This window comes from Aspergillus brasiliensis (genome assembly GCF_001889945.1).
Source record: "Aspergillus brasiliensis CBS 101740 unplaced genomic scaffold ASPBRscaffold_25, whole genome shotgun sequence".
In the NCBI taxonomy this organism is placed as follows: domain Eukaryota; kingdom Fungi; phylum Ascomycota; class Eurotiomycetes; order Eurotiales; family Aspergillaceae; genus Aspergillus; species Aspergillus brasiliensis.
Window position 1 is genome coordinate 14,136 of NW_027137466.1, and position 13,633 is coordinate 27,768.

A 13,633-nucleotide genomic window follows, 5' to 3' on the forward strand; every position below is an offset into this window, starting at 1 on the left:
AAGGTAACTCTAGCGAAACATGACTGCTTTAGTCTTTTTTGGCAGATTTCATCCTGGGGCGCGCACCCTCAAAGCCATACAAGGCGCCGCCTATAAAAACAAACAATGCGCCCATGAGTACACCCGGTGAAAGGGCATTCCCAAACAGATAGATGGAGAGCAGAAGGGAAACAAGCTTCCGAACATTTAGAACAACGGTGACAGTTAAAGAGGAAGATTTTGCGGAGAGGAGGTGGACTCCTCGAATGCACAAGTACTGCGTCAGTGCATTAACCAAAAGGTAGATCACACGTGTTGGGACACATGTGAAGATTGGGTGTAACTGGAGAATATTCTTCAAGATCGGGATCTGCCCTGAGAGACCACCGAGTATTGACGGGAAATGCCATCCCTCGCACGACTCTTCCGAGAGACTAATGCCTTCAAGACCGGCGGATGATGCATGGCCCGAAGGACCGATTCCAGTCGTGCCCAAAACTTCGAGCCCGGAGGTTAGAGGAAATGTGGAATAAAGCGTTCGCCACTGGCTCACAAGTTGTGCATAAGCAGGTAAAAACAGTGGTAGTGATAAAGTATGAGAGTAGAACAGAGCTTCTTTCCAGTGGTCTCGGCCGTACTTTTCGTAGAGCCTGTCAGCATATATCCCTTGAAAAGCCGAGAGTATCATCGCCAGAGCAAGGATGGTGAATCCAACCAATGTCGTGGTTGCAGAAGTGCTCTCGACATTCATAGCTTGGCCTTTAGCCTTGGCATCTGCCAAAGCAGCAGTGACAACACCCAAAGTAAGCATTAGAACTGCAAGTATTTGCCCTCGCGAATATCTCTTTGCATTGAACATGTAGCCGATGACCATAGACGCTACTGGGCCCCCAGACCTTAAGATGATGTGCAATGGGACTGAGATCTTGTAGGCAAAAGCCCAGTTGTTGAGAAGATTGACTGTAACGAAAAACGCCGTGTAGGCTAGCCATGACCTTAGTGGAATGGCACGTGGACTAAGATATAGTGATTGGGGTCCTGCTGACACAGAGAGAAAGCCTGGAACCGTTAAAACTGCAGTTAGAAGGAACTGTGCAAATGTTATCAGAGGACCTTGAAGTGAAGACGTCAGAGAAACCTGGGATGGCAATGCTTGATTGATGGAGATTAAATACCAGAGCTTGGCTGGTCTCTGGACTGTGGTCAGTCTCGTTCAAAATCTTGTGAGCCGCGGAAGCACTCACTTGATGATTGCTTCGAGTGCAAAAACCTACCATCTGGCGTCAGTAGCGGAAGGTAGCCATACTTGGGCACATACTCACATTGGCGCAACAGCCACCAAAGATCAAGGAAAACATCAAAATTATATTTGTCCATTGAGGCAATACTGTCTGAGTGGTAGCACTTATTACACTTGTTAAGTGCCCATAAGTGGCACCTGTAGGTCCCATAACCCCATTATTCCTTTTAGCCAGCTTCGGGACCTGTTCAGAACCCACATTGTTTATCCCATCACCTGAAGCTAAAGCAGTTTCGAGTCTGTAGTCAGCATCCGGTTTACTCTCTGTCTGTGTCGAAACGGGGTTACGGTTATGAACCGTATCCTTTCGAGCGGACATTTGCTGGCCACGTTCTGTAAAAGAGAGAAAGAACAAATTGTGGCCAAGAGAGAGACAAGAAAAAGGCAGGACTGAACGAGAGTGACGTGAGGCTTGGGCTCTGGTTGAGCTGTGATTATGTTATACGTGTTCTTAGGTTTACCTAACAGTAGCAGTATGACTTACTATAAGCGGTATAGCGTGTATGCTTCGGGGAAGTGACCTTATTTCCACTGCCTCGGCATTTAACAGTACCTCAAGCCATCTCTCTGCACGCCATAGGAGGTGAAGAAAATACTCAAACTGGATTTCAGCTCCTTCGCATACACACAAACCAGAACGACTGGTTTCATAAGATTGTCCAGGAAGAAGTTGATGATGAATAGACATGATTAGATGACGCTATGGAATAGATATTCATTCTGTTCAATATACTCTCTCTTTACGCGCAACATGCAGGCATGGTGATTCTATTCAGGCAACCAACAGAGAGTCGCAGGCTTTTTTTCGGGTAGACCTATTAGCACAGTATACTCAAGTAGTGATATACTTTGGTGGCACAGACATTGGGCTACTTCGGAGCTTTATCAAACAGGCTTCAGACGGTATATGTATATCTAATGATAAGCACCTCAGGCGTATTCTAACGCGAATTGGACGCCCCCGCATGATCTACGGACGGGAAATTGAAGACGAAACAAGTAGAGTGAGGAGTTTCTTGTTGTCTATATGCTGAGTTGCGTAACCCTTGATGCTTGCCACTCCGCGACAAGGCATGCTATCCGCCACTCGGCCGTTAGGGTTGAAACAAGTGCATAAGTAGGAAACAACCCATTATTCCAATCAAAAACTATCTATCATAAACCACGGGACATCCCGTTCCTGATTTCTCTCCCATGGGAGCAATCAACTCAGAAAGGCGTCCTCATTCACGGCATTCGGCTTCCTACGCTTAGGCTATTGTGTCGCTGGAAATTCATTATTGCAGAAGAGAATGTTGAGAGCATTATGTCCAAATCAAGATCAGAATACTATCAGAAGTCGTCTACAATATCATCATCATCCAAAAAAAGTCTTTCCTCTTCCAGAGGCGGCGGCAGCCGGGGCCCAAAAGCATTGTTGTGGGATCGGGGACTGATTCGCGATGGGCTTTCTGTAGGAGGGTCCTTCCATTGTGCCGTAGATGTGACCAAAGGTAGTTCAACTGGATTGTCAAGCAATTCAAGGTCAGTGGCATCACTTTGATTTTGTGTCCCGCTGAGATGGGTAAGCTTATGGAGTCCTTGGGATCGTTCCATATCGCCAGCTATTAAAGCCAGATACGGCAGTTGGTGAAGGATGAGATCACTGCGTGGTATCATGGTAACAGCTATAGTTGGTTTACTGCGGCTGTCACTCAAGCTAGTGGCCTCCACAGTTCTGGGGCCTGAGATTGACGGGTCCAAGAGTTTGGCCGACCATATATCTATGAGATCCTGTATCTCTTCCATATCTCGAAGCAATCGCAATGAAGCCGGGAAAAACATTTTATGGGCGCTTCTTGTATGGTTCGGGCCACCATTAGAGCATGCGGATCTCTTCACAGGACTTGGAAGAGCAAATAATATACCTCGGGTAGCAACCTGATAACTGAGGTCTTCCTGGCGCAACGAGTCTGCCCCGGAGTTATATCTACTGACGCCAGCTAACCCGAACCTGCTTCGTCCCCTTGTGTCGAAAGACAGCATATCGCTGTCGGATAACGCACCTATGCAACCGTCCAGGTAGTCTGTAAATGATAGACCATTGCATGACGGAACATAATTCTCGTGAAGAGCGCTAATGAAAGTTTGGTTATCGGTCCCAGCTTCATCCACAAGTTCGTCGACACGTACTTGGGATAACTGTAGCCGCTTATGATGACTCAAGTGGTCTGGGGGCAACACAGCTTGGGCGCCTTCAGCTGAATCAGCATCGACACGTTTGTTATACATAACCTTGCCAACAGCGTGAAATAGCCCAAGACTTGCTTCTCTTTGTGTGATAAAATTTAATGCCTCCCTTTCAAGGGGCGTGAGAGGTATGTTAGATCCCTTGGAATTCTTGTTTTTGGAGGGCGCAGATTTCTTGAATCCTCCAGAGTTCATGCAAAGAAATTCTAAGGACGAAATTGCACTTCGAATGTCCCCGATGGTAGAGATATTATGGAGTACGGCAGGGCCTGGATATCTCTCACGTTTGGAAAGCCGAGCCTCCTTTTCTAGAACGAGACGCAGAGCCTTGTACATGAATGTCGGGGCTATGCTATTAAAATCAATGATGCTTGTTTTCGGGTGGTTGCAGAGCACCGGCCCTAGCAACCGATGAGCTGTTAGGCTATCTGACGGGAAAGATCGTGAGTTAAGAAGCGTCTCTGACACGATCAAGATAATTGGGGGATTTCGCTGCACATCAGTTGGAAGAGTAATGTTATGTTGTGATAATTTGTCAAGATACCGCAGAAGAGCTAGTCTGAAGGGATTTAGGCCAGACGCAGAACCTGTAAGCGCTGGAAATTCTTCTATGAGAATTATACGTTGAGAATCATTGGCATTGTTGCCAATATCTCCGGGTCCGGGAGAGCTAGCCACCTCATTAAGGTCGAGACCCTTAAACTCATCCCCGCGCTCCAGGAACTCATCAAAACGTGAAGCAATTGATATATGCGCTTTGGTGGCAGACTCTGACGAAGAAGGGTTTTTCCATTCGAGGATGTCAAAACCCAGCGCAGCTGATAATAATGAAACTGTAGCCGTCTTACCGCTTCCTGCAGGACCTCGAAGGACAAGTAGCTTGCCTTCTGTTAGCAAGGAGCCAATGTAACGAGGAATGGTACTAGACAATTTACGTTGGACTGAGAAGGAGAAGGGAAAGAGAACAAATAGGACAGAAAAAAAAAAATACAAAGTTGGGGGGCAGGAAGGGCCGATAGCTTACCTGTCGCTCCCTTCTAGCGAATGCACTGATTAACCAGCTTTTCACATCAGAAACCTTCCTCTGGTGGACCGCCAATTCTTCTATACTGGATGGCGCGAATTGCTGTGCCCATGGCAAGGTTCTATGACCGGGTTGTAAAATACGCGATCCGGATACAGGTTGCTCGGGCGAAATGATGAATCGATTTGCTATCCCAGCAGACAGTTGTCTAGGTTGCGAAGTCTTAGTCGAATCATCTTGGTCCGAGGGAATCGCTCTGTCGTCCGCCAGAGTATCTGTATCAAATGTGATGTGGCGGGTGAATATCTCATCAAACGAATCATAATCATCTTCAATTATTTCGTTGCTGCTTTCTTTCCCATCCGTAGATTCTATATCTTGCCGATCACCAATGTCTCGCGCAAGTAATTGCTGTTTGGTGGTTGCGGGGCCAAAGAAGCTATGTAGGGAATTGTTCGTCGTCGTTGCATCCGCCGGATGCTTGCGTTTCATTTTCCCTGATTATTTGCGGTTTGTAAGGTAAATAGCCCAAGGCCAACGAAGAGTCTGAAGCCGGCTGTAATGCTCCAAACAATCGAGGAGAATGGGTAAGCAACGTCTTATTTTGAATCCTGCGCCTCCCGATTAATCGACAAGCTAGCTAAAACCGCCAACCTTTCGCGATGGGCCAAGATTTTCATGACCATTTGATGTGATAGAAGCGAGAAAGCGTGAGATTCACTGAGTAAAATGCATTTTTGGCATTGATATGTCCAGAGGCTGATATAGAAGTTTGAACAGGGAAGCTGTACTACGTAGGTGGAATATTGCAATGCGGTATCAAACTCCTGCTACTCGTTACCGCCTACACGAAACTGAAGTATTACCGCACTTCCTGCCCGCACGAGCCTCTCCGCCCGCCGCATTAGCCTTCATTTGGTATGACTTGGTGGACCGAAGCCAGAGTGACGGACGCAGACGCGTCGGCCGCCTTTGTGCTTAGTATCTGGCACAGATGGGTAGTTTACAGCAAAACTAACAAAATGCTCTGCATGACTTTCCCCGCTCATAGCTACATAGAGCCCGGTAGAATCTTCGAGCGATGGTTACATGCCGCTGTTTCCCATCTAGCTCGTTTGTAGGGAGTAAAGATTAAACCGAGCCTGCTTGAATTAATGGAGAAGGTGAATGGGGAAAAGGACCATGTACACGCTTCGAAAACAGAAAAGATACCGCATATAACCCTATCTACAGAGCATATAATTAGTGAATTTATAAGGTACGATTGTCCCACTAGTTAGCTGGATTCGCCGTTGATTAATATTAATAATCCAACCGAGCCAGCAGTTAGTCCCTGCGGTGCTTGCCCATACATTCGCATTATCGTCAATCAACACAAACCCCGCGTAAGACGGAGGTGCCTCGCAAGTATGTGTTGATAGGTAACAAAGTCACCGTCCAAGACGGAGTTGTTTCTATGAGCCACCAAAGACGTCATAGTAGTAATCGTCATCAAGGCCATCTCTCCCGGGAACTTGGGGTGCTTCACCTGCGAAGGCCACATCGTCGAAACGAACATTCAACAAACGAATCTTGAGCCCGTAATCGCTGATCAAACTTATAAGCTTGTTTGTCTCCGCGGTTATAGGCTGCTGGTTGAGAAGCATGAGTAATCCATCAAGCCATTCAGACGCAACACTAGTGGATTGTGGACAAAAGCTCAACAGCGCTGATTCTCCTTGCGCTGACCTGCTCGAGGTTCGACGATGGCCATTACTTTTTTGAGTGTCCCCAGTCCCGTGTACAGGCTGCAAGTAACCGTGCACGGTGATCTTAGTATAGGAAACAGCATGAGGCTTGTCCTTTGCAGGCGCCGCTGACTGATCTTTGGATGAAGCAGAGATATTAGAGACCACTGAAGATATCGATGAAAGGTCGACTGAAGGTGTAAAATGCAGTCAGCTTGATATCAAAAACATAACAGACCACGCGCGACACCAACGAAATAGACTTACTCTTCTCGGGCAAAGTATCGAGCTCTGGACAACTTTCAAGAATGGAATCGAAATCACCAAAATGTAAGAACCTCCTGTTGTGCGAAAGCTGTGCGTATTTCCACGAGCGTTGCTCGGTTCCCGCATCTGAACTGTTAGGATCCTCGTTGAGAAACCAAGCACCATGCAACAGGCAGCGGATTCTTTGTTCTTTGACAAATTGAAGTGCTTCGTGATACAGTTCTTCGCGCATCTGTTGCAGGTGTTGGCCCCAGGCGTCTTCATACGTAAGCTCCAACAACTCCATTTGCAGTTCACGGAGCCGACCATATTCAAAATTTCCCAGCTCTTCTTCCACTTCTTGCACATCCTTTGTCCGAGGAGCCCCACCAACGACAGACTCGATCAGGATTCGGATAAGCTCAACGATCTTCCCGTAGTCTTCGACTTCCGCTCCGGTAGCCTTCCACAGACGAAAGAAAGCATGTAATCCTGCTACATGCAATCTGGTCCAATGCAACAGTAACGGCTCAAATAACTTATCAAGATTAGAGCGAGACTCTAGTAGAAGATATCCTTTAGAATCATCCATCTCCGATTTGTCCACCTCAAAATGTTGGTACAAGATCGAAGTGACAGACAGTGAGGCACGAGCAATGGGACATCGCTGCTGAGGAGGCTTCGTGGACTGCTCCAGGAGCATTTTCTGGAACTCATCTTGATGATTTCTGACATAGTCTGCCAAATCCATCATTCCCAGGAATCCTGTATCCTCGAACTGCGTCGAAGGACTCTCTGTCTCGAAACCAAGACGCCTCCACTTCTCAGAGCTATGCTTCTTGGATTGTCGCATCTCATCACCATTCTCGACTCCTTTTTCATGACTCCGCTCATGTGAGCTAGCCAAATAGATCCCTTTCAATGCTCTCCTGTGCTCCGGCCTCTCCAGGTCCAGAGATATCTCTCTCCATTTCCTGAGAAGAACTTTGGTAAGAGATTGGAATTCAATCAATGGGTGCACGTGATCCTGCAAGGCAGTACCTTGCATGAGGGAGTAGACTGCTCTAATCACACCGAGATCTTGCAGTTTTTGAATAAACTTTGGCCACTCCGTATCTGCCTCGTTCGTGATCGAGTCGCGCATGAGTGAATTGATCAATTGAAGTGCATTTGCGCAGAGTGCATGGTCTGCAGACGAAAGTCTATTGACAAGCATTTCCAGGAATTGCGGATAAATGGCAATTGCAGGTTTCAATGCACGAAAGCCAAAATTTCCATCTTGTGATAAGTGATTACCTGAGTAAGGATGTGACACTATGGAGACTAATATGGACATTGCACCCCTTAGGATATTAACCAATGGGTGCGTCACTATAAGTTCAACAACCTGGAAAGAGAAGACAGTACGATATATCAGTATGTTACTATATAAGGTGGTTTGCAGGAGTAATATATAGAAAGGACAGAGAGCTTGTTCATATTACCTACTCTTTCAACCATGTCTTGATCTACTAGATCCCAGCCTTTGTCAACTTCTAGTAATCTGGCGAAGCTTGTGAGGCTATATGCCAAGGTATTACCACTTGCATGTAGAGTCAAGTAGCGTAACCTAGTGAGTCCGCCCTCTGCGATGAAGTTATCCGCAAAAGAGGGATCCCCAATGCTCCCCTGGAGCTTGAAAACTGCCATTTTGCGCACGGCATCTTCGTCACTTCCTAGCCTCTCAACTAGCTCGGAAATGCTGGTTTCCATGATGGAAAGTAGTAGTACTATGGCCCCTCTGGTCGCAATAGAGCACGGGCAATGGTCAAAGCGGGGGTATGCCAATCAGTAGCCGTGCCCGTTCTCTGACAGATTTTAATACAAGCAATAAATTCCGAGTAACATGGCCCTTCAAGGTCTTCAGAGAACGAGGCTTAAGGGAATCAGCACCTTCTATCGGTTGAGAGAGAATAAGGGAGGTGGGTTGCCAAGAGGTCCCAATGACGGGACTCCGTACCTGGACTAGATCGGAATCGGGCAAGTCGACCCATTAATGGACTCCAGGGTACTTAGCTGGATTACACTATAATTCTAAATTTACTACTTGTATCTACGTGTTAGGGGGGCCAACGGCCAGAACTGAAGGCCCAATTGCTCTGCTCTACTCTGTCAAGTGAATCAGATGGTGATCAAAGGAGCTTTGGCGAAATGATCATTATTACCTGGCCTCGTATTTGGGTGTAATGTGCACACAGGGGATATTGTGTGTCACAAAACTCAAGTACGGATACTAACTAATAATCTCCCGAAGATAGTACCCCTAATATCTGTCGGCTAATTACCCTACGCAGATGAATCTTCGGTCATCATAAAGGGCTGCTTACTAGACAATGTCGGCGATTCGATAGGAGGAACAGTCTCAATATATTCGATTAATTCATTGGTCCACCTGCGTATGCGTGAGCGACAGGTTTGAGTGAACAACGCTTGCCAATTGCTATTTCATAATTTCATGCAGGATGATATGGCAGGCTAAGATCTGCAGGGGTAAACACCTCAAGCATTGGACAACTGTATACGGGATACTCCGTAGATTACATAGCAATCTTGGACTGTGCTCATTTAACATCTCAATATGCAACTACGCTTCACTGCAAGATCATTCAGACATCATCCCTTCATAGGTTTAGAGCTTTGCCAGGCACTTGGTGAGGCAATTACGGAGTAGATATCTTGGATTTCAGCACGCTCGGCCATTGCAGGCTAGTCTCAAAGAATATATGTAGTTCTACTACTATGTTCACGGGGGAAGGAGTCTTTCGGTGCCACTATGGTCTAGATGCGACCGAGCAGTTAACTACAGAGTAAAAGGCTGACTCATTTAGATATGCCCAAAAAAAAGAAAATAAAGAAAAAGAAATGCCTTGAGAAGGCAACGTCCCGGGAGAGGATCGAACTCTCAACCTCACGATTAACAGTCGTACGCGCTAACCTTCAGGTGATTATTAGTAACCAATTCATTGGGAATGCGGCGAGGGTCAACGCTTACCAATTGCGCCACCGAGACCGGCTATGCGAGACTTGCTAAAATTAGTGATACATATTCAATTTATAAGAATGCTAGGTATACGATGCTGGGTATTTGGCCGTTCAGCCATGTCATATGGACAGGGTATCATATCAATACCATATTTTATCATCTATTACTCTGTAAGTTATACTCACTTGTACCGTAAGGCTACTTGGTTAGGCGAATAGAGAGAAGACATTCACGCCCTATGATTATTGCATGATGATTTATGACACAACTATCACTTTTCAGTCGACCACTTCGGACATAGTCGTTCTAGCCTACGGTTAGTGTGCAGTGCTCCACGGAGTATGGAGTACAGCTAGGATGCATGAATAGGATTGGTCTTGCTCCAATTATAACGCCAAAGGATCACTAGGCAGCCATTTCTTGCTTGCTTTACTCCGGAGTAGGCACTCTTACCGGCATCGTTCAACTGTTGTTCACAAACCTATTGGTTTGAGTGGAGAATAGCAACAATTGCCACGCACCTTGATCTTTCAGAACCACAAGGAATGTTTCACCTGATTAGAGATAGGTATCAAGCGTCCTTGTTATTTCTTTCATCAAAGACCACACTTGCCCTTTACATTGTGGTGGCTTCTTCTTCTCGTGCCCTATAACAGCTCACATACATACTCTATTTCTCATGTTGTGATTACTTTCCATACTTGCTTCATGACATTCTATCTTTCCCCGCCGACAAACCAGTCTGAATATTGTACAGCGACGACGGTTTATGATCCCATGCCACACCTCCCGATAATTCAATGCGATGCCTCTATCACAGCCCAAAACATAAGGAAGCGAAAAAGAGAACTTGCTTTGGCAGAAATTTCCCCAGATCTATCAAACAGGTCCGCAATTGAATCCTTCGAGCGGCCAGTATCGCTCAATGCAACCAGTGGAAGTGACTAATTATTATTCTTGATTAACTAGGCTTGTCTCATCGTCCGTTCATGACAACCCGCAATTCTGCTTAGACAATACAGGACGCTCAAGCGGCAGCGCAGAAGTTTTCACTCGTCAGCGATGTATTCACAGGAAACGACGGCTCTTCCAGCAGCCACCTGCTTACCATAAATCACCATTCGCAGATGGTATTTCTCACATTACACAGTCGGATTCGTCGCAGAACACTCGTATATCTGGAGACAGCTCCCCGCCAGTATCTCCTAAAACAATAACCCCAAGCCAATATCAGCAACCGCAAACATTCTGTGCATCTGCGTCTTGTCTTCGCCCATGTCATATTTGTCACCGGAAACCGACCACTCGAGAGTATGTTGACGCCTATGCAGATTGTGACCTCTGTGGTGGGAGAAGCTGCTACATCTGTTTACGGCATTGTGACTCTATAGATTGCAGTGGGTTACTCAGGACCCCTACAAGCAGCCTTCAAGAAAGGCCTGACGATGACGAATGGCAGACAGAGCGAGCACGCAAGGTTTGCTCTGCCTGTGCGATCGAAGGTATCGCCGATTCGGGCAAAGAAGTAATAAGATGCCTCGAATGTGTACGAGGCCTCCAATCCCAATGGCGAGCTCTCCATCTAGACTAAGAGAGCTGCATGTGGCCTTGGAACAGAGCCTTCAGGGACAATGTGAGACAGTATGGCCTAATATGGGTGGCTGACTCATTGAGGTTTTATATATATATATATATAAAAGACACTCTGTCCGAACCTTAATATGTAATTATAGAAGATAGAAGTTTTGATACCCAGCTTAGCAGATTAATGATTTACGAGGCATCCCCACACTTCTAGGCACTTACAATGGCAATGATTGATGAAGCAGGCATACAGCCACGAAGCACACCAGAAGACTGGTTGCATTTGAATCATAGCCAATGCTGGACCTCCTTGGGCTTCTCCCAGTGATTGCCATATCTTTCCAATCTTCTCATCCAGCTGATATTATTTCGGAGAAGGTATGATACGACCGTCCGATTGTGTATGTATATCGAGGCAAGTGCCTAGTATTTTTCAATTTCTAGATCCTAGCATAAAACTCCAGTATGTAACAGAGTCGCTTTGGACGGTGACAAAAGTTGCCTTCAACGGCCAAACCTCATTTGAGCGCCGGCGTAGTGCCAGAGGCCCCTGAGAAATCCGTGGTACTCAACAGCCTCGTCGGGATTCGCTATTCCACTGTTCCTACCACCGGTGCAGTACATTTCAGTAAGACGGATATGCCAAGGGGGGTACCCATCCAACTTCAAGAATGGACCAAAAACAAGGAGAAGATCGGGCTCAGGCTTCACTAGGGAAACATTGCGACTGAGGCCCATTCTTGCGCCGCCTTGAGAGACAGGTGCTGTCGTTTGGGTTGGCTGAGTGGTGATCTCACTGATTTCTGCATCGACCAGTTCCATAGTGATGTCCTCCGGAGACAATTTACCACTTTGGGACATCTCCGCCAATGTCTTAGTCAAGTCGACAAACGTTTCCCTGCCATCAGTAGCAGACAGGAGAAGCACTGTGAGAGAACTAGCATTGTGCTTATCAGACGGCGAAACACCTTGCTGTGTATCATAGATAGGGTGGTGGGGAGCAAACAGTCGCAGTGTAGGTTGTTGCGCCGGAGACCCATAATAAGATGACAACTTGCTCGTGATGGCTTGGTGAAGGACGGGAATGCAGGACTTCAAGACACCTATACAAATGCAACTGTTATTAGCCACGACCCTTCCTCCTATTTTTGCTTTCATATTGTGCGTAGAGGCTGAGGGCCTGGAAGCATCACTTACCGGTTTTCTCATAAATACTTAGGACAGGTATCCCAGAACTCACGCTCCAGGCTGAAAGTTCCGCCACTTCATCCATCAGAATTGCTAGGGCATCGTCTTCTTTGCGTAATGATAAGATGACGCTCAGGTGTTCGGGTAAGCGCTTCAGGCCTTTCACATCCTTTCGTATTAACTCTGGTGTGCGGTGGTGGTAATAGACGATGGCAAAGATTCGATCCACAACAGCATGGTAGCTGAGAATGAGTCGAGAAATGATCCCAAAGAAAATATGAACAACGGTGTATGTAAGTAGGTGCAGCTGCGACTTAATAAATGTCCGTATGGGCGTCTTTCGAGGAACCTTCTTGCGCCGCTGAAGTGGCCTGCGTGGAAGGTCAGACGGATCTGGCAGATATGGCCTTAGCAGACTCTCGCGCTCGGCAGCATTGAGCTTCGTTCCTCGCGAGCGAATATCATCCCTAAACAATTCTCTATCACGCTGCGAAACCATGTTCTAATAGCTGTGGGCGTTACTGCAGGTTGACTCCCAGGTGTTAGAAGATGGTTGAGGGGGTGTAATGCGTATGTGTACTATTGGTAGCAGAATAGTACAGTTCGGGGGTCCAAGCGGCCGTGGTAGTGGTGGGTCCTCACCTCCGAAGGACCGGATGGAATTCAATCTTGGGCAATCCCCAGTGCTCCGTACATGATCTGTGAACAGATGGACTGCGGACCATTTGGAAAAAGCCCTGAAGGTAGATATTATATTAGTGCACATTATACTAGCTAGATTGGCGGTGCTTGTATATATATGCACAGAGAGACGGGTTATCCTAGACGGATCTATATATAAACATATATATATCTTTTGTGATATCAGTACCACAGGCCGTTGTAGAACTGGTAACTTCTAGTCAATAAGCAGAACCGTATGGACGCTGCGTCGTCAGAGATACTAGGCGCAAACAAATATAGATACTATCAAATCCCTTTGAATCATTCGACCTATGTTGTTACCTCCACGTTCCGAACAATGATAGTCAGAGCAGAGTATTTGATAGTCCTACTGCCTCCAGGATACCACCACTAGGACAAGGGACTTACACGGTCAATTCGATGAGGAAATAGCAGATTATGACGCGTTTACAAGATGGGGTCAGCAGTAATGCGGCAATGCTTGTTTCGTCGTTCAGTTGCCTCCGAAGCTATGCAGTTATGTAATCAGCTAGGACAGAAAGCTATCTTATCCCGTCCCGATAATGGACCACATATCTAGTACTCCGTACTTGGGCTGCCCCGTAATTCTCATTGCCCTCTCCGCATTCACGGTGCATTCAAGGCCATCC

General features: G+C 46.6%; 5 protein-coding genes and 1 non-coding gene across 6 annotated transcripts; 1 reads left to right on the forward strand and 5 right to left on the reverse strand.

Moving 5' to 3' along the window:
• Positions 1-28: 28 nt before the first annotated feature.
• Positions 29-1,598, reverse strand: ASPBRDRAFT_79479 (putative UPD-GlcNAc transporter (Mnn2-2); the record flags this gene model as incomplete). The annotated part of the gene is made up of 5 exons (XM_067629454.1): positions 29-1,092; positions 1,155-1,171; positions 1,224-1,249; positions 1,302-1,366; positions 1,418-1,598. 5 exons carry the CDS (start codon positions 1,596-1,598, stop codon positions 29-31), a joined length of 1,353 nt encoding a protein of 450 aa, XP_067473197.1.
• A 1,013-nt stretch (positions 1,599-2,611) lies between these two features.
• On the reverse strand, positions 2,612-5,024 carry ASPBRDRAFT_138918 (putative cell cycle checkpoint protein Rad17; the record flags this gene model as incomplete). The annotated part of the gene is made up of 2 exons (XM_067619040.1): positions 2,612-4,387; positions 4,533-5,024. 2 exons carry the CDS (start codon positions 5,022-5,024, stop codon positions 2,612-2,614), a joined length of 2,268 nt encoding a protein of 755 aa, XP_067473198.1.
• Positions 5,025-5,986: 962 nt separating this feature from the next.
• Positions 5,987-8,257, reverse strand: ASPBRDRAFT_139057 (ELMO/CED-12 family protein; the record flags this gene model as incomplete). Its single annotated transcript, XM_067619056.1, has 3 exons — positions 5,987-6,450; positions 6,527-7,892; positions 7,994-8,257. The coding sequence occupies 3 exons, from the start codon at positions 8,255-8,257 to the stop codon at positions 5,987-5,989; spliced, it is 2,094 nt and encodes a 697-aa protein (XP_067473199.1).
• Positions 8,258-9,423: 1,166 nt separating this feature from the next.
• Positions 9,424-9,554, reverse strand: ASPBRDRAFT_t270. The gene has a single exon. It is a non-coding gene; the product is annotated as a tRNA-Glu (tRNA).
• A 205-nt stretch (positions 9,555-9,759) lies between these two features.
• On the forward strand, positions 9,760-11,369 carry ASPBRDRAFT_164326 (uncharacterized protein). The gene is made up of 2 exons (XM_067619530.1): positions 9,760-10,414; positions 10,497-11,369. The coding sequence occupies exons 1-2, from the start codon at positions 10,236-10,238 to the stop codon at positions 11,116-11,118; spliced, it is 801 nt and encodes a 266-aa protein (XP_067473200.1). The 5' UTR covers positions 9,760-10,235; the 3' UTR covers positions 11,119-11,369.
• Positions 11,370-11,615: 246 nt separating this feature from the next.
• Positions 11,616-12,798, reverse strand: ASPBRDRAFT_138974 (ditrans,polycis-polyprenyl diphosphate synthase; the record flags this gene model as incomplete). The annotated part of the gene is made up of 2 exons (XM_067619047.1): positions 11,616-12,214; positions 12,309-12,798. 2 exons carry the CDS (start codon positions 12,796-12,798, stop codon positions 11,616-11,618), a joined length of 1,089 nt encoding a protein of 362 aa, XP_067473201.1.
• Between the last annotated feature and the right edge of the window lie 835 nt (positions 12,799-13,633).

Coding starts and splice junctions, on each gene's coding strand:
- ASPBRDRAFT_164326 (XM_067619530.1), top strand. CDS start 10,236: ATGACATTCTATCTTTCCCCGCCGACAAACCAGTCTGAATATTGTACA. Junction 10,415..10,496: donor TCCCCAGATCTATCAAACAG/GTCCGCAATTGA, acceptor TTGATTAACTAG/GCTTGTCTCATCGTCCGTTC.